Source organism: Benincasa hispida, chromosome 6 (assembly GCF_009727055.1).
Source record: "Benincasa hispida cultivar B227 chromosome 6, ASM972705v1, whole genome shotgun sequence".
In the NCBI taxonomy this organism is placed as follows: domain Eukaryota; kingdom Viridiplantae; phylum Streptophyta; class Magnoliopsida; order Cucurbitales; family Cucurbitaceae; genus Benincasa; species Benincasa hispida.
In genome coordinates, this window is record NC_052354.1 from 45,455,961 (window position 1) to 45,475,934 (window position 19,974).

The following is a 19,974-nucleotide window of genomic DNA, read 5'->3' on the forward strand; positions in this document are numbered from 1 at the left end:
TATATATATATATATATATAATATGATAAGTTAGTTATCATATTTATATTATTATTATTATTTTATTAATAAGGGAGGGAGTTACAACTCCCTCTCCTTTTCTTTCCACCCACGTAAATGGGTGGTGGTTATTTTTGGCAAGTAGAATAAAAGAAAAAGTTTTTTCTTCTTCTTCGTTGGTTAATCGAGATTGAGAAAGTGAGAAAACAACAGAAGTATTCTGTGTATTTGTTTTGAGTTTTGAGAACATACTCAATCCTTCTTCCTCACCATTTAGTTTTTCCTCAAATCCAAAATAGCCAGAGCCCACCACTTGAGATCACAAGGATTGATGCCCTCAAAATTCTTGACCCAAAACACCGCGAATGGCTCTGTGCCTTCTTTTCAAAGCGTAACCCTAAAAGCATAAAATGGTCCTTTAAATAGCCACTAAAGGATCCCAAATTGAAGGGAACCGTGAGCGGAAGATAGATTGTCCCAAATCCATTTTTCATTGAATGTATTTTACAGTAAAACATGAACAATATATTCATTTACATAAATTACAGCATGCTATATAAATAGGTTTTAGAAACCTTACCTTTGAAGACTTTTCTTCAAGAATCTCTCAAACAACACATGAACGTCTTGAAGACTCTCTTCAAGAAAACTTCGATCAAGAGCACGAACACTACCACAAAGCCTTCCTTCGTATTCTCAGGTAGAGAACCCAAGAGTGGTGGGCTCTGGCTATTTTGGATTGAGAGAATTTTGTGTGGAGAGGAAGGTTTGAAATTGTTCACCAACAACTCAAATTCACATACAGAACTCTTCTATTGTTTTCCAATCTTTCAATAAGAACAGATTGTTGAAGAAAGACACTCTCTCCTGTCTTTCAAAAAACCAAAATACCACAACCACCCATGTTGGGTGGAGAGAAAAGAGGGGAGGGAGTTGTAATTTCCTCCCTAATTTTTATTTAAAAATAAAATAAAAATTATATTTAATATATATAAATATAAATATGATAACTAAACTTATCAATATATATATTATATATAATATATATATATATATATATGTAATATCAAATATAATATATAATCTATAGATTTAATATTGTATCACATACAAATATAATCTATATATTCTTTTTCTCTTTTACAGCATTTAATATAATCACATTTATATTAAATTTAATTATGAATCCAATTCATATTAATAATATTTGAATCATATTCAAATATTTATTTCCTCTCACTAAAGCTATAATAATTATATCAAATAGAATTAAAATAACTTAATTATATCATATATAATTAAATCCCTCTGCTAATTTGAACAATTCAAATTAATACAAAAACAATTCTCAATTAATTCTATTGAGCTATCTAAGGGGATCATGCTGAACTTGTAGTTTGAAGCTCCAACGATACATGAATAATTAATTAAACTCTTATTAAATTATTATATTACTATCTGTTACTGACTGTCAAGATATATTTCTGTGTCCATGGGATATACCCAATCAACAGTATGATGACCCTTCACAAATTGGTACAGTTAGGCCAAAATTACCGTTTTTCCCCTGTAGTTACAATCTAACTCTTAAGTACCACCGATCCCTCATATGAATAATAATAACATAGTCCACTATGACTAAACCCTCTCGGGCCAGGAGAGGGTGTGGCACCACATTGTTCAAGCCCTAAAATTAGCCCTTAAGGGAACAATTTATCTACTTACCCCAACTTCGGAGAAGAAGTGAATTCCTTCTTATGTAGTTGTGTTTCCAACTCCCCAATCAAACGAATCCTTAAAATAGTAGACTTATTGAATCGGCGATCTAGCCATTCTCACCCATACAAATCAAAGGACCGCTCTCATAGGCAAGAGTTCACAACTCACTCAAGATTCAAGTCATATTATCTATGGTCATCCTGATGAAATGTAAGTCTCTATTATGAATGATGTTATATAATGAGACTAAACATTTCATGATCTGTTCTTATACAAACTCTTTTGCATAGAAAATCTCTATTCACATGTCTATACATGAATGATTGGGATTGGATCATTTATAGCACTTTACAATAATTATAACACCTACAAAGCGGGCCATACTCGTAGTGTCACTAGGATAAGATACCCAACCTTAACCATCTACTATAGACCATTTAGGTTAACCATCTACTATAGACCATTTAGGTTATCACTTAAATATGATCCACCTGTATGTCTCTACATACATATTTAAGTTACAAGATAACCTTGGATATTAGTTTATTGGTTTGTGGTTAATGCAACAAAAAAAAGAATAAAATATCATATATTTTATTAAATAGACAATGAGTTTGATACATTTACAAACTATAGGTCCCTACGAAATTTAGGGCATTAACCCCAACAGCCACGATAAAAGAGGATAATCACACAAAAGGCATAGCATGTCGAGCCTAGAAAAGGAAACTAAAAATTCTTAAGCATAAACACCCAGAATTTTTTAGATCTGGAAAAACTATTCAAGTAGAAATTGCATTAAGATAGAAATCTTGTAGGACATTACACGAGATAGGATGACGAACATCTTGCACAACAAGATGAAGCATAAGGTTACCACTAACCACAACAATCTTTAAGAAAATATAGCCAACACCAAATTTCAAACAAGATGAGCTAACAATTTAGAATTTCATGATTCAAATCCCCTACCTTTGGTGTACACCGCCCAAAGAAAAAAAAAACTAAAAATTTCTTGCCTATAAGTGCTACACTCCTCTAGAAAAATATATTGAAGAACCAAGTCAATTGAAAGTTGGATATTTCCTTGTACATATCTCTATTTTGCAGCAAATATAGAATAATCATCAAAGCTATACTTTCAATTTTCAAATCCAATTCAAAAGATTTTACATCAAGTAAATGTTATAATGGCGTATTTTACTTAGAATTGGAGTTCATATAGTTTAGAGAATTGTAAAAGTCGAACTAATTATATATATTTAATATACATTAGTTTATTCTTCTTGAACTATATGTTTGTTAGTCCCATTGAATCATATAAATTTTTTGTTTTTAAATCCTAACCCTTAGACTATATGTATTTTCTTTTAAAAACCTAACTTGGTCATAGGTTTATAGATAATTGAATTCCTTCATCTCCCACATTTTGTATGTGTAATAATGATTAAAGAACATGCAAGGCGTCAATTACCATTTCAAAATTGACGATTCAAATTCTCACTCCACAATTGTTGAACTAGAAAATAAAATCAGTAAATTCAGGCCTCATTTAGTAATCATTTTGTTTTCAATTTTTTTTTTTTATAATGTAGCCTATGAATACTACTTTCACCTCCAAATTTCTTTCTTTGTGATATACTTTTCACCAATGGTTTAAAAAACCAAGTCAAATTTTGAAAATTTAAAAAAAAAAAATAACTTTCAAAAGGTTATTCTTATATTTAAAATTTGGCTGAAAATTCAACCATTGTACTAAAAAAAGATGCAAATCATTATAAAAAATGTGAATAAAATAAATTTAATTTTAAAAAACAAAAACCAAAAATCAAAAACCAAATGATTACCAAACGGAACCTCGATTTTTTAAATCCATTTTTCTTTTCACAATATAAATAAGATTTTTTAATCAAACTAATGAATACCAAAAAAAAAAGTTGTTATGTGCTTATCATATATGAAAAATGGCTGTCAAATAAATATACCTTCCCGAGAAAATTCAACTAATTAGGAATGTATTAAAGGAAAATGGATGGAAAGATGTGGGAGTGTTGATGAATAACATAAGCTGATGAATGACTAGATATGATCTCAATTCATAGGATTTTACATTAATGTTTATAAAAATGTTAATATTTGTTTTCTTTACTTTTTCCTTTTTTTTTTTTTTCTTTTTTGAGTTCCAACATTTAAACCTTTAACTTTGTGATCAAAATTATAATACATAACATGATTGAGTAATATATTCAGATTAACATGTTTAGAAATAAAGCATCTAATGACACATTTACTTTCAAATTTTAGTCCGTATCTTATTTAGAGTTGTTTTGTGCTTATCATATAAAAATGGCATACAAATAAATATTTTCCTTGAGATTCTTCTGGATTTATGAATGTCAATTTGAACATACTCGGTAGATAAGTCATCACTTACCGACTCTCTTTCTCACAATGAAAACGAAAATATTTAATCCAAAATTTGAAGGTATTTGAAGAAAATGGAAGGAAATAGATGGAAAGAAGTGAGAGTGTAATTCAATAACATGAACTAACCATTCATAAAGATGATCCTACAAATCCCATATTCATCCTTTCACTTTGCCAAAATTCAAATATGGCTTCCTCAATATGTTTTTTGTCTTCTCAGTTGTGGCTTGCCTTGTTCATCGTCTTCATCGTTGCTCGCTCGACTATGGCTGCTGACAGTGAAACTGAAGCTAAAATCGACAGATTGTGTCGTCAAATGGAGGAATTTGGGTTTTGCAGCCAAACGTTCCATGCAAATTTGAAAGGTTGGTCAACAGACTATACAGGGCTAACTCAAATAGCCAACAATCAAGCCTATATCAATGTAACCAATACACTTGGGTATGTTAAAAAAATACTACTAAAATGATCTAAACACATACTTATTAATATGAATTCATCATATAATTAACAATGTTTTTGTATTGTTTAAAAAGATATATTGAACAGCTTTTGGCAACCGTAAGTGATCTAGCAATGAAGAACGACTTGATAGTATGTGAAAATGCATATAGGATAGTGAAGGAAGCATTTGGTGAAGGGATTAGGTTGTTCTCACAAGGAGATTACAGAGGAATGTTGAACTCTGAGAGGATTGCACCAAGAGCACAAGCAAGTTGTGATTCCATTTTCAGCACACCACCTGCAAAACAAAGCCCATTGGTTGAGAGGAATAGGGAGATGAGGATTCTCATTGCCATGGCTATAGTATCTGGTTCTTGCATTGCATAATCTTAGATTCATAAAATCTCACCATCTCTGGTTTTATGATGAAATCCATATGATCATTACATTTAAATAAAGATCATCAATTGATTACCAAAATATATATATATATACACACACACACTTTAGATTGATCATCTCATTGGTTGACTTTGTGGTCAAAAAGGGTCATGGTCTACTAAAGAACAAGTTTAATCTATGGTGACCTATGAGTTTCGTTGACATTTTGACACACAAATGTTGTCAGATCAGGTGGGTTGGCTCAAACACTCATATATATAGTATGAATACAAAACATGTGCATTTGGTTTACATGACCACATTTTGATGGTTATCTTATTTGACATGCTTCGATTGCTTTGGATATTTGTCACAATATCTTATATATATATTTTCGTATTTTTTTAAGAACAAATGGAGGCATGAAAATGTCAACCTCCAATCTCAGGGATGGAATACATGTCAATTATTTTGTTAAAAATAGGCGGTATGTGTTCCCACGGCAAAACTAAAGACAAAGGTGGATCATTCTTTTTATGAAGTTTCAAAATTGTCCCAATATTTGAAAATGTTTAGTAAAGATTTGAAAAGGATTTTGGTAATGAGAAATCAAGTCTACTAGTAGATGAATACCATTAGGTGGAGGACAAAGGTGAAAAAAAATGAAGGCAAAATTCTAGTTTAGTCAAATCTAAAATGAAGGAGATGTAAAGCTTTTCCCTTTGTTGTTTCTCAAGAGTTTTATTTGCATGTAGCCCATGTGGCTGTTTTTCCAAGAAAAAACAAACATCCTAAACTTTTCCCTGTAAGGTACTTTAAGAAAATAAAGTGGCATCCTACAAGGCAGAATCAGTTACTTTTAAAGTTACTTTTTCTCCTAATCTCGTTATTTAAATAGCTTCTTACTTTCCAAAGAAAGCCACTGCCTATACATACAATCTGTTCTTTTAAGAAACCAGCAATGGATTGCTCTCAAAATCTTACTTCTTTCATCCCTGCTCTTCTTTTCGCAGCTTTTTCCCTAACCATTTTCCCTTCTCATGGAATCCCCCATGAAAATCTGGTCATCATTTGCTCTAAAACCTCCAACCCATCACTCTGCCAGAAAATCCTTAATAATGATTCCCGTACCGTCTCGGCCGACCTCCCTAAGCTCTCTCTTATATCCAGCAATCTGACAAAGAAACAAGCAGATCAAAACCTTGATTCCTTCTCCAAACTAAGTAAGAATGAGAGTGATCCTGAGCAGAAGAAAAGTTTTGAGCATTGTGTAGAGTATTACCATGAAATTCAAGCAAATATCCAGAAAGCTTATCAGTTCTCACAGCAGAAGATCTTCAGAGACAATGGTCCGTTAGTAGCATCAAAGAAACTTGTTCTAATGTGTAGTCAAGCCATCAGAATCAACTCATTGCATATTGAAGTCATGAACAAACTTATGATCCTATGCTGTGATATTTCAATAAGTGTAAATCAATGTGCTGCTGCTCATGGCCACATTCAGTAAATCTTTGATGAAAGCAAGAGCTAATAAAACACTAGTGATGTTTTCTTTTCTTTTTTTTTTTTTTTTCTTTTGTGCTCTATCCTGTATTGTTCTTATTGTTTTGTTTGAGTTTGCTTTATGAACAAGGTTTAAATAAGTTTGTTGGTTGAATCTTTCTTCTACGCATTGTAATGATTTGTCCCTAGAGAAAGAAAAGTACATGATGAGAGATATACTTGGAAATTTTTGGGAATATATGGAAAAGAAATGTGAATCATGGAAGTTTAGAAAAAGGGTATAACAGGTAAGGAAGGAATTGAAATTCTTGGATGTACCACACTATGGAATGCAGATCAGATTTGCCTCTCTCAACTTATATTTTCCAAAACCATGTGCAAAAGATCTATTCTAGCTCAGTATAAAACCAGCAATTCATGTATATCTTTCTTTTTACTTAATTTGGGTTATTTGAACTGAAATCATGAACCAGAAAATCAAGGGAAAATTAGGAGATAATATGCCAATAACTGCAATAAAATGCATTAAACAGCAGAAGAGAGTACCCTATAAAAGCCACTCTCACCTTATTCTGCTTTCTCAGAATTGCAAACATTAGCAGCCAAGTAACTATGGCTTTCTCAGCATATTCTTCACAACTGCTAACCTTGTTCCTCATTCTCGTCATCATTTACCCTGCTTTGGGAGATCCGGCAACACAGCAAAGGATTGATCGAATATGCCGTCAAAATGAGGATTATGGGTTTTGCAACAGAACCTTCAATGAAAACCTAAGAGTTCCAGCAGATTATATTGCCCTGACCTTGATAGCAAATGACCAAGTTCTGAGAAACACTTCCAATACCTATCAGTTCATTGTGGAACTTCAAGCCAGCACTGATGATCCAGCAACAAGAGCTGCTCTCGAGACTTGCAGAATTGGTTGCAGCCAGGTCAGGCAGGCGTTTGTACAGGCAATTTCTTACTTCAATCAGAAAGACTATGGCAATATGGTTGAGGTTGAACGAGCAGCGCCAAGAGGAGAGGCTTTCTGTAGACCACCAACGCCAGAGAGCCCGTTGATTGAGAGGAAGAGGGAATTGAGGATCCTCATTGCAATGGCTGTGGTTGCAGGTCATATTCTCGCCACTTGATCTACCCAGTCATCGCTGTCAGATTTCTTTCGTGGATAACAAGTGCACACAGCCTCATTACACAACTCTGATATAGCTTGTTTATGTAGAAGATAAATGGGCATACCTAACCAAAATATTGACATTTACTAAAACATGTTCATTGTGCTAAAACAAACTCCATCTGTTGAAAAGGCTTGAGCTATAACTACCCCTTATATGCACAAATACGAACTAGCATTGAGATAATATCATAACAATTAGTTCAGTGCAATGTATAAAAACTGAAGATTTGGCTGGCAATTATGCATTCAATGATGAACATCATGAAATTGATGCTTTCATTTATCTAAATTGGTTGAAGTAAAACGTAAATACTTTGACTGCTTAAGTTCACCATGTCCCAAAAGCTCTGTCATTTAACTGGATCCAGATCTGTATACAATTGACAAAATTTGGGTATAAAATTAACCGACTTTCTGCTGAACACTGAAACGAAACATTCTATTTCCACCAAATCTCACACAGGATTCACTAGGAATGACGTACATTTAGCATTAAGGACGGTAAATTATCAAGTATTTTGCACAATAATATCATGAGCCTTTCCTTCTTGAATTGTGGATGAATACTGACAAAATGAAGGATGTCCTAAGATCATCGGCCAAGCAAAGCAACACGATCTTTTTGCACTGCCTGTGCTAGGTTGATGTCAAAAAGCTCACACCGTATAGGCATCTCCATCTCATAGAATGGATTCTTCAAGACAAAATCTGTGTATAGCTCATAAATGTACTTCAGAAGACTCTCCATGTGCTGAGTCCCAGGCTCACACACAACAAAAAACTTTGTCCCTGCAACAGATAATTTCCATCCATGATTCAGCTTCTTTATTAAGAACTAGCATGACTATAACATGAAAGTTACTGTCGTGAAACTTTGCAAACATGACAAATTGTTGAACATGGAAATACAAAATCTACAAAGCAAGCATTTCTGTTTCTTACACAGGTTGATAATCGAGAAATTATTAATTCTCCAGATCAAAAGCCATTCACATCTATATCGAAACACTCCTTATCTCTCCTCCCTCTCTGCAGGCAGTAAAGTTTAATGACAAAAGATTAAACACAAACAGTTACAGAGTCGAGTTTTGAAAAACTAATTTTGCAGTTTCTATTGCACCACATACCAGTTTTTCCCCAAAACTTTGATAGCACAAACATATCTGTGAAGGAAACTATAATATGATTATGAAAAGCTACATTTTTCTAACAGAAGATCAATATCATTTCTACCAATCAGGCATAAGCTGCATAACTCAACCAATTAAGGCATAATAATCTCAACCAAAAGTTATGTTCGAATCCCCAATCTCATATAATCTTGAACTCGAAACAAGAAGGAAAAGAAAAAGATCAATAAAGTTTCTAGAACTTCAGTTGTGCTTTCCCATTCTGGAACTTACTTAACTGCTTATCTTTGGATCACAGAGTTTGAGACAGAATCCGTGTTTGAAGCAAAAAAGTAAACAAAGGAAAGGAAGGAAAAATGTACCAGTAAGTGACTGGAAGCAATGGAGGTCGAATGTGTCGGCTTCAAGAAGTTCGACACCCGAACAACCGGCTATAGGCGAAAGCTGCTGGGAAATGGCATGCATAGAATGCCATAAACTCGCCACTCTCAAGCTATCATTTGTATCCATTCGTCCAGCAGACCCATAATCCTAAATTTTCAAACAAACCCAATAAGAGATTCAATCCACAGAGAATACCCAATGAAGAATAAATAGAATAATTCCACTCAAACCCAGCCAATTTATATATCTTTTCTATATGAGATCAAAAAACTGAAATCTTGACTTGGGGTTCTAAGAAACAAAATAAGGCATCAAAACTCTCAATCCAGGAGGGAATTAATAGAAATTTGTGTTTCTAATTTCATAAACAAGTAGTTTGTATTGGTCGATTACCTTGTAGAAGATCAAACCACCAGATTTGTTGATGATGTAGAGGCTGTAAATTGCTGCCATCGTCTTTAGATCTATCAAGATTCTGAAGTATTACGAAAGAAATGGAATGAATGGGGTTGTGAATAGTGATAATCAGTGTGGGGAAGAACGTAGATTTGAAGGCGCATAATCCAGTTTCAATGAACGCCGATCTTAAGCCAGTGGGGGAGTTTCGGGAGCTTGAGAGTGAAGGCTAGGGGTTCGGTTCCAACTAAAAATCAAACTAAACCAATCATTTTACTAGATTCAAATCAATGTCAAGTAAAGAAAAAAACCCCATTGAATTGGTTTTGTTTAGATCGGTTTATTATCGATTTGGTTCTCTATTTTTCACCTTTTCTTTTTTCTTCTAATTTTTAAATATGATATTTTTGTTTCTTTTTTCTTGACATTTTTTAAATAAAAAACTTACATGTTCCATAATAATTAGTTTTTTTTCTAAACAATAAATATACATGCACTTTCATAATTAAAATACTAAAAGATGTTACTTTTAAAGTTAGTTTTTCTAATAAAAAGCGATTCGAACATACTTTTTGGTTTTTAGTTGCACTCCTACCGGAAGGGCGAAAGGAGTGTCACCAATAGATAAACAATTATGGCTTTAATACTTACTATTCACCATTGTGGTCTTACTTATTTTTTAATAACAAAAAAAATCTATATCGTGTCTATTTGATTTTCAGTTTTAAAATTTTAAATTTCTAATAAGTTAGAAAATTTTAAAATTAATTAATCTATTAGATATAAATTTGAACTTTTTAATTAATGAAAATTTGAACTTTCAGTTATATATCTAGTATAAATGTAAATTTTAAAAATACACAAACAAAATATAGAAATTAAATATATGATTCATCCCTTATTATTATCAAATTTGACCTCTCATTTGGATTAGTTTCAATTAAAAATGGAAATGATATGAGAGTTTCAATTTTATTTATATTATTTGACTTACTTTTTTATCCTTGTAATGGTAAAAGTTTCATTTAAAAAAAAAAAGAAGAAAAAACAATTGTAGGAGTTTTCCATCCTTATGTTTATTTGTTAAATCCCTTGTATTGTTGTGTCAATTTCCCATGTTTTATAGATTATTATATTAGGTTTTGACAACCACAGATTGAGTAAGAAATGATTAAAAAAAAAGTCATCAACAAATACAAATTTGACCTCACTTTAAAAAAAACGTCACTCAAAATTTAAATTCGACCTCCTTGAAAAAACTACGAAATGAAGAAAAGAGAAAAAAAAAAAAAAGACAACAACATAAACAAAAATCATCGAAGAAGAAAAAAGGAAAACATTCGAAAGGCAACGTAAACAACAGAAATTGTAAAAAAAAAACCAATGAAAACAAAAGATTTTCATAGAAACAATCCATACAAATTTTGTAAAAATAATGCCAAATTTCGAGTAAACTCCTAAATTGAGGTCATCCATATAAATTCTCCATAACTAATGAGTTATGTAGATTATTTAAAAAAAAATACTGATGATTTAGATTCAAGAGATTTAAGAAATTAATAGAAACTATAACATATATAAAACTAAAGGAGTCCAACTAAAATTTAGTCCAAATTCTAGTGATTTAATTGAAAATTTAACATTAATATAATCAAATTAATAATTTGCAAATGCTATGGTCAAGGTGATGTAATCCCTGAAAATTAACTATTCTTCTTTATGTCATTTATGGATGAGTGATTACACAAAATGATAATAACAACAATAATTGCAATCTAAACCATATTCTAAAGAAATGTTGGCAAACTATAGAATATAGTCCATTTATGTGATACATAGGTTTTCACATATATCCAATTCAAATCTGTCCACGCACACCTCAACTAATCTTTGAAACCAATACTCCAAATCTAACTATTTCCTCATCTAAGACTTGGAACGTTATCAAGTATTTGGTGTAAAATTTCTTGGGGGAAAAAATATTGACAAGATTGTGTGATGCTTGGTCACTTGATTAACTCCAAAGAATTGATAGTGACATCCTTTGAAATCAAGAGTAACATCCTTCCAACTCTAAGAAAGATGCAAATTTCTTAGTTTCTTCTTTCCTGAATTGGGAAGGATGTATTAGGAAAGGTGTCCATTTCATCTTCTTCATCGGATCGAAAAGGACTTTCTTACCTATTTTCTTGCTGAACCCAGTTTGATTGATGACCATACAGGCACAAACCTGCCTCAGATAACCCTTCTTCAAAAGGGTACTATGAGTATTACCTGCAAACAAACGCATTTCCCCTTATAGGCTACACAAGAGAGGAGGCATTTCATCCGAGAATGAAAACAAGCACAATCCCTGAAGGACGAACTAAGACGAAGCTCAACAGTGATTTCAGCAAAACCTACATTCATACTCAGAAACAATGGGATGCAGAGGGGAAAACTCCAATAAGTATCAAATCCCAACAAATTATAATCTGACTGTTGAATGTGCAAGTTCGTCCTCTATTTAATTTTATTGAATGGCTGGAGTAAGGAGGCATTTATGCAGCTATTTAGCGTAAAACAACAATTTAGGGGTGAACCAAGGGTGTATACATGTAGCCACAGTGTAGAAAGCTTCCCCATATAGAAAGTCTGGGAAAAACTGAAGAAACAAAGTGGCATCCATATAGCTTAGGTTTTTGTTGTGTGCTGATGGCTCAACAATCAAATCAGCACAAGACCGTCCATAAGCACATCGACTTCAAACAACATACAATGTATATGAATAGTATCATCTAAAAAATCAATTAAATCCAAGACAATCAGTAAAAGCACAAGAGCAAAAACAACTGTTACTACAAACAGCTTAGTTTCAAATATTTGTCAATGCTTAATGGAAGCTATTCCTAAAATGCCACAAGGAAGAACTTGACCAACAAGACGCAAGAGTCTGATACGGGCAAGGAATATTAATGCGTCTGACATGAAAAGAACCAGTTAATCAGCACAGGAACATAAAAGCACATTGCAACTGTCTTCACATAAATAGAAGTAGGCAAGAGGTGTGATTCAGATTTCTTCCACACCATGAATCACTTTACCTGAACAACTGCATGAAAACTAGAAAGACATTGACAACCACAAAATTATCAATAGGCTTGAGATGTGTGTTCAAAAGATATATGCCATAGCATAGATAGTTCACCTCAATTTTTAGAGGGAAACTTGTAAGACACAATGGCAAGAGTGTAGCTTAGGTTTTTGTTATGTACCGATATCGGAAAATTAATCGGTACAAGACCGTCCATAAGCACAAATACTGACAGCCAGATGATTAAAAATTCACACAATATTGTGATTCAGATATTGCCATAACATAGATAGCTTTTCCTCAAAAAAAAAACTGAAGAAAAACTTGAAAGACAAAGATGGCAAGAATGTAGCTTATGTGTATGTTGTGTGCTGATGACGGTAAATTAATCAGCACAAGACCGTCCATAAGCACACCATACCAATAGCATAAATAGCCAAGAAGGTAAATTCTATACACAACATTACATGTCTCCTAAAGATGCACCTTGGTTGAAAGGACTTGGAAGTTGGAAAGTTTAGAGATGTCTTTTAATAAGAAATATAAAACTGAATCAAACCACAGATTGAAAAGTTTTTCAATTTTATATCCATGGGTCCTAGATAGGTGACCATCATGGATCTTAGGTTCTAACCATAGAAGTTGTATACTGAACCCAAATTTCAAAAACAAAAAAAGTTTTTAATTACTTTTTCAAATTTTGAAGTTGTATACTGAACCCAAATTTCAAAAACAAAAAAAGTTTTTAATTACTTTTTCAATTTTCAAAATTTGAAGTGGAAGTAGTGTTTATAAGCTAAATTTTCAAAAACTAAAAACTAAGAACCAAATGGTTACCCAACTTGATAACTTAAGAACTCTTGGGTTTAGCCACTAGATGAGTGAAACCCCTTAAAAAGTACATATGCACACAATGTAGTTAATGTGGCCCAGCACCAAATTGAGGGGAAAACATTATACACACAACATTGAAATTAAAAAATACAAAACAAAACAAAACTAATCAGGGTATCTCATAGGAGACCAGCTAAGATCAAATTTTCAAGTAAACTGGATTTTTTAGACATAAAGAGCAATGGATATTTGGGAGCTAGAAGAAAATCACAAACCAAAAACAATCTCCCACCATTATCAATGTAATAAACAAATGAAAGAAAAATACAGAGTTCACAGAAGACCCCAATAAGAACAACAACAACAACACCAACAAAAATCTGAAAATAATGACTTCTACAAGGGGTGCAGATTGAGCTTGAAATCATGGAATTGATAGAAACGCATAAAATGGGGACTGAAATCAAAGAGAATATCAACGTAATATAAGCATTCGTAGAAGAAACTAGGAAGCAGCGGAAAGGAAATTTGGTGTTATATATAAGAAGTGTTGCGGCGCTTAAGGCTTACTCTGGAGGGAGCTCGGTGATTTCTAGGGTTTTATCGGTTGCACTTGAACATGGTCGCTCTATTTGATAAGTAATTTGGAAAACATCTTCTTGGTAGATAAATTTATTTTATTTTTAAAAAAAATAAAATAAAATAACAAATATCAATTTATACTCTAAACTTTAGAATTGTATCAATTTAAACCCTTAATTTTAAGGATTGTATCAATTTAAACATCAAACTTTCATAAATGTATCAATTTAAACTCTAAATTTTGTAGATTGTATCAATTTAAACCCCAAACTAATAATTGTATCAATTTAAACCCTGAATTTTAAGGGTTGTATCAATTTAAACCTCGAACTTTCATAAATGTATCAATTTAAACTCTTCATCATCATGTTTCATATGGATAGGACTTGTAATTTCATCAATTAAACCTCTAAATTTACATAAGTTTGATTGAAAAAATTAAATGTTTTGTCTGATATTTTTCAAACTAAATATAAAGGAATGTGTAAATTGATACAATTATGAAAATTTAGAGTTTAATATACTTATGAAAATTTACGGGTTAAATGGATACAATTATTAGTTTGGGATTTAAATTCATACAATTCTCAAAATTTAAGATTTAAATTGATACAACCCAAAAATTCAAGGTTTATATTGACACAATTATTAATTTAAGGTTTAAATTGATACAATCCTGAAGTTTTAGGGTATAAATTGAATTTTGCCTAAAAATAAATTACAAAAAATTTAAAGTTTCAAACTTTCCATTTTATATCTAATAGATTTTTAAATTAAAAAATCTCTTAGACTTTCAAAAGTATCTAATAAGTTTTAAACTCTCAATGTTATTACAAAGCAAAAGTATATAATAAATTAAGGTTGATCGAGTAAAAAATCTATACTAAACACGACATAGTTTTTAAAAGTTGAATGACTTTAACGGATTTTATTGGAAACTTCTTAAGCCTCGGAGATTTGTTTTGACAAAAACTTCAAAAATTTAGGAACTAAATTCTTATTTTATGTAAATAATATTTTCATTTAATTTAGGGCTAAACACATCATTCTAATACAATTCACAAATTTCGAAGTTCAACTATTAAATCGTTTATTTTAGGAATTATTTGATAATTATTTGATTTTTTTAATTTTTAAATTTTAAAAATCAAGTCTACAAATTTCCTTTCTACCTCTAAATTTCTCGATTTCTTATCTACCTTTTACCCATATTTTCAAAACCCAAATCAAAATTAAAAAATTAAAAAATAGTTTTTACAAACGTGTCTTTGTTTCTAAATTTGGCAAAGAATATAACTTTTATACTTAAAAAGATATAAATTATTGTAAGAAACTGTGAGTAAATAGGCTTAATTTTCTAAAACCAAAAACAAAAAACGAAATAGTTACCAAATGAGGTTTTGGTCTTTTTTTTTTTAAATTGTTTAATTTAAGATCCATTTGGTAATCATTTGATTTTGAGTTTTTTTTTTTTAAGAAAACTTAAGTCTATAAACATCTCTTTCACTTATTATATACATGTTATGTCTTTTACATATTAGAGTATTTTCAAAATCAAAACTAAATTTTGAAGATTACAAAATAGCTTTCAACCACTTGTATTTTCTGAAAATTTGCTCAGAATTAAAATGTCCACATAAAGAATATGAAAACTTTAAATAAGAAATTACGAGAAAACAAGTATAATTTTTTTAATAAAAAAACAAACAGATAGTTATCAAATGGACGTTTGTTTTTAGGTTTTTAAATAATTCATAATAATATAATATTGGTTTCAATCAACGGCTCAAATATATATCTACGTCAATATTAAATACATATAAATTATATTATCCCCTCGATAAACAAGATGACCATTTGGATGAAATACATCTAAATATTTTCTACATAATATTTTTTCCTAATCTAGAAAATTTTGGCAGATTGGTTTTATGTGACATTTTCCTTTGTTACGGCGTAGCTTATTTTCTCCTTTTTGGGAGAAGTTTACTTTTCTGGATTCATCTATTAAAAAGGGTGTCTTGGCATGCTTTTAAAAGGTGGAGAGTGTTTATTACGCCAATTTAGTTTTTAAGAGTAAGATGACTATTATACTTCGACCAAACTATTCTACATCATGTTCTTGCTCGTTTGCTCGTCATTCCGCTATGCAAGTTCTTCATCTTTTGATTGCAACATTTTGAAGATTATCACGACTTAGGGGGAGCCTAAGCCTTAACTGTCAAAGAAAGGATTCTCAATCTTAGGGGGAACCTAAGACTCGGCTTTGGAGAAGAGAGTTCTCCATCTTAGGGGGATCCTAAGATTCATAAAGGATTCTCAATCTTAGAGGGAGCCTAAGACTTAGCTTTGGAGAAGAGAGTTCTCCATCTTAGGGGGATCCTAAGACCCTAAGATTCATCAGTGAAAGGAGTTCATTAACTTGAGGGGAAGATATCGTAGTGAGAGGAGTCTCATCACTAATATCAAACTTAGGGGTGTTGGGTTGTATGTCTAAAACTCGTAATTTGTAAATAGTAAACATATATGAAGTTTGTTCAGACAAGTTTTGTTGAATGAAAATGAATTGATAACTCTAAATCCATTAAACTATGAACCCTTGGCTATTGTAATGAATACTTAGACTTTATGTAGAGACATAAACTAGATCAAGTACGAGTAAAATAGCCACTACTACAAAAATTGGATTACTTGACGTTTTTCCAGTGTCAAGTAAAGGGCATACTTGACACTTATAAAAGCGTCAATTATTGAGTGTCAAGTATAGTGTGATAACTTGACTCCGAAAAAACGTCAAGTAACATGTTTCTTGATACAATTTTTGTGTCAAGTAAGATAATACACTTGACATTGGTGGAATGTCAAGTTTATTCGAGTATCAAGTATAGTGTGATACTCTTTGACGTTTTTTATGTGTCAAGTATATGTCTTTTTGTTTTCAAATTAAATGCCCCAATTGATATTCTTATTTTCTACCTTGTATTCCAACAATACAATGACATCAAATAAATAAACATTATACATTTAAGATCTATCAACTCAATATATTCACTAAAAATCCATATATTCAACAATGAACACTCCTCACAAATTATAACAATATTTCTCTTTCACATGTACATGCACAAAATAAAATCTCAACTATTGCTTTTGTATAAAAAACTCAACTTTCAACAAACATAAAAGTGACAAATTGTTTAATAAATAACCTCTCAACAAAGTACATTATTTAATCTATACATTGAGCTTTGAAGTCTAAAGATCGAGAACTAAGGATCAGGCAAGCCATGTTTAAGCAAGTCAACTTGCAAAATAGAATAAAGGACGATAACATCAAATTTCAAAATATATAAATAAGTGTTAAAATACAACAACGTAATCCAACCTACGAAAAGTTCAATAATAATGGTTACAAAACGCAAATTCCAGCAACTATGTAATAATTCCAAAAGAGTTTCAAGGCCTTAATACTTATTAAAACATCCAAACATCGTTAACTTTGTTGGATAGTGGCTTCAATCCCTTGAAATCTTTGAATTGAACATCAAAAATTGAAAATAACTCAATACCAATACTTCAATGGGTAACAAAGAACAATTAATACTAACCTCCAAACTTACCAAAACTTTACCAAGATCAGTCTCAAACCTATTGGACAGCAACCCAACTCCTTTCAACACTTCAATCTAACACCAAAAAAGTGACAGATATTATTAAGTTAATGTCAAAACTTATTGAGTGTTTAAAAATTTTCAAGTAAAACCACCAACACTAACCAAAATATTGTGGGCAACAATGGAACAAACCCATCAAACAGCAAACAAGATATACCTCATATACTTACCGAAATCAATATCAACTTGTTGGACAACACATTAATGTTCTCCGAATCTTGAATCTAAAGCCAAACCACACAAAGCATCAATCAATTTGGGTAGAAAAACTTATGGGTATTCAAAATTTTCCAAGAAACCCACTAAAGTAATCAAAACTCACCAAACTAACCAAAACCTTATCCAAAAATACAAGATTCCAGTGAGATGGAGTATAGATCTGACAAGATAGAGTGAAGCCCACACTTGAACATATCTATTACAAAGCTAGACCTTAACGAAGACGTGGACGACCTCGACGATAACAAGTGAATTTGGCTGGACCAACTTGACTGAAGCGACGAAAGCGATTGGGGGTGTTCGGCTACAGATCTGAGCAGAGCTGAAGTGACGGAAGTGACAGAAGCGTTCGGTTACAAATCTGGGCGCGACTAAAGCGATGGAAGCGGTTGGGGGCATTTGGCTACAAATCTAGGCGAGGTTGAAGACTCATGAACGACGTGCACAACTGGTCGGCTAGCGCCGCTAAGCAGACGACGAGGAAGAGGGTTGGCGTGGCTGAGCAGATGACGGGATGAAAAACTAAATAACAGCAGTTCGAACGGAGGCGCGAGGAGAATGAAGGCTGACGATGGCTAGGGCTCTCAGACGCATGGAAGAAGAAAAAAGTTAGGGGGAAGGGGAAGGTTGTGAGTGAGATAGTGAAGGAGGAGAGAAAAAGTTTTTAATTTGAGAGAAGGAAATGAAAATGGGAGAGGGAAATGTTATTTTATTTGATAATTTTTATAGGAGAGAAACCAAATTTGAGTAAAAAATAAAGTCTTTACACGATCGCTAAGTAAAAAATAAAGTCTCTACACGATCACTTAGCTCTGCTACATGATCGCTGAGTAACACTAGACGATCGCTGAGTAATAAAATGTATACGATCGCTTATCCAATGCTGCTATACGATCGCCTACCAAATGTTACACGATCGCTGAGCTCGGCTACACGATCGCTTAGCTCTGCTACACGATCACTGAGTAACAAAATGCTATATGATCGCCTACCAAATTGGAGGCCTATCAAATATCCGAAATATTTTGTCAATCTCCGTTTTTTAATCCTTTTACTTGACACGAAAAAAAGTCAAGTAAGAGCTTCTTAGACTTGACACGTGAAACGTGTCAAGTAAAACCATATATTACCTGACACGAGAATCATGTCAAGTAAAGGTTCGTGTGAAAATATCTGAAATATTCCGTCAATCTCCACTTTTTTAACCCTTTTACTTGACACGAAAAAATGTCAAGTAAGAGCTTTTTATACTTGGCACGTGAAACATGTCAAGTAAGACCTTATATTACTTGACACGAAAATCGTGTCAAGTAAAGGTTCGTGTGAAAATATCCGAAATATTTCGTCAATCTCCACTTTTTTAATCCTTTTAGTTGACATTTTTTTGTCCAAAATCATATTACTTGACGTTTTTTTCCATAGAAACGTCAAGTAATTAAAAACTACAAGTGTCAAGTATTGTAGATTTCATAGTAGTGAGCCTAAATAGTCTATAGTACTTGGATTAGGTTGGATACCTATTTCTAAAGATACTATTGAATACAACCCGCTTTATGATTGTTACAAATGTTGTAAAGTATCATAAATGATGTGATCAGTTCGTTCATGTAGAGACATGTGAGCGGGGTGTTATACAGAATGAGATTATGTAAGACTGACCACAAAATAATCACTGTTACATATTAACACTGTTTATTGTTAACATTGATTAATTTCACTTCTTGATGACCTAGATAACTTAATCTGAATCCTGAGTTGTCTCTGTTTATTCAGGATTGTCCCTTTTTTGCATAGGGGATTGTCCCCTTTTTTGCATAGGTAAGGGTAAGCTGAACAACACTGGTTAATATGCCTTTCATTTCAAAGACAAGATAGGGTAGATAGTTGGGGACATAGAATTTACAAGATGGAATTCACTCCTACCCATTTAGGGATAGTAGAAAGGTTGTTCCGCTAAGGCTGAACCCCGGTCTTGAACAAGGGGCCTCATCCTCTCGTTGGCCTGAGAGGGAATTGATTTAGTGATTAAG

General features: G+C 32.3%; 3 protein-coding genes and 1 long non-coding RNA gene across 5 annotated transcripts; 2 read left to right on the forward strand and 2 right to left on the reverse strand.

Annotated features, from left to right (window-relative positions):
* Positions 1-4,411: 4,411 nt before the first annotated feature.
* On the forward strand, positions 4,412-4,977 carry LOC120079261. The gene is made up of 2 exons (XM_039033419.1): positions 4,412-4,587; positions 4,683-4,977. Exons 1-2 carry the CDS (start codon positions 4,412-4,414, stop codon positions 4,975-4,977), a joined length of 471 nt encoding a protein of 156 aa, XP_038889347.1.
* A 2,074-nt stretch (positions 4,978-7,051) lies between these two features.
* On the forward strand, positions 7,052-7,745 carry LOC120079054. The gene has a single exon (XM_039033244.1). The coding sequence runs from the start codon at positions 7,087-7,089 to the stop codon at positions 7,606-7,608; it is 522 nt and encodes a 173-aa protein (XP_038889172.1). The 5' UTR covers positions 7,052-7,086; the 3' UTR covers positions 7,609-7,745.
* Positions 7,746-7,965: 220 nt separating this feature from the next.
* Positions 7,966-9,835, reverse strand: LOC120079055 (trafficking protein particle complex subunit 4). The gene is made up of 3 exons (XM_039033245.1): positions 9,560-9,835; positions 9,145-9,313; positions 7,966-8,441 (listed from the first exon to the last, which is right to left on the reverse strand). The coding sequence occupies exons 1-3, from the start codon at positions 9,617-9,619 to the stop codon at positions 8,245-8,247; spliced, it is 426 nt and encodes a 141-aa protein (XP_038889173.1). The 5' UTR covers positions 9,620-9,835; the 3' UTR covers positions 7,966-8,244.
* Positions 9,836-11,233: 1,398 nt separating this feature from the next.
* On the reverse strand, positions 11,234-14,116 carry LOC120079958. Of its 2 annotated transcripts, none has more exons than XR_005482377.1 (2): positions 14,040-14,116; positions 11,234-11,836 (listed from the first exon to the last, which is right to left on the reverse strand). It is a non-coding gene; the product is annotated as an uncharacterized LOC120079958 (long non-coding RNA). The 2 variants fall into 2 exon arrangements; XR_005482376.1 differs by having other exon boundaries at positions 12,646-14,107.
* Positions 14,117-19,974: the final 5,858 nt, after the last annotated feature.

What these genes read in the sequence shown, in the direction of transcription:
- LOC120079261 (XM_039033419.1), top strand. Translation starts at nt 4,412, where the DNA reads ATGGCTGCTGACAGTGAAACTGAAGCTAAAATCGACAGATTGTGTCGT. An exon ending in AATGTAACCAATACACTTGG is followed by an intron (nt 4,588 to 4,682) that starts GTATGTTAAAAA and finishes TTGTTTAAAAAG; the next exon opens with ATATATTGAACAGCTTTTGG.
- LOC120079055 (XM_039033245.1), bottom strand. Translation starts at nt 9,619, where the DNA reads ATGGCAGCAATTTACAGCCTCTACATCATCAACAAATCTGGTGGTTTG. An exon ending in GTGGTTTGATCTTCTACAAG is followed by an intron (nt 9,314 to 9,559) that starts GTAATCGACCAA and finishes TTGAAAATTTAG; the next exon opens with GATTATGGGTCTGCTGGACG. An exon ending in TTGCTTCCAGTCACTTACTG is followed by an intron (nt 8,442 to 9,144) that starts GTACATTTTTCC and finishes TATCTGTTGCAG; the next exon opens with GGACAAAGTTTTTTGTTGTG.
- LOC120079054 (XM_039033244.1), top strand. Translation starts at nt 7,087, where the DNA reads ATGGCTTTCTCAGCATATTCTTCACAACTGCTAACCTTGTTCCTCATT.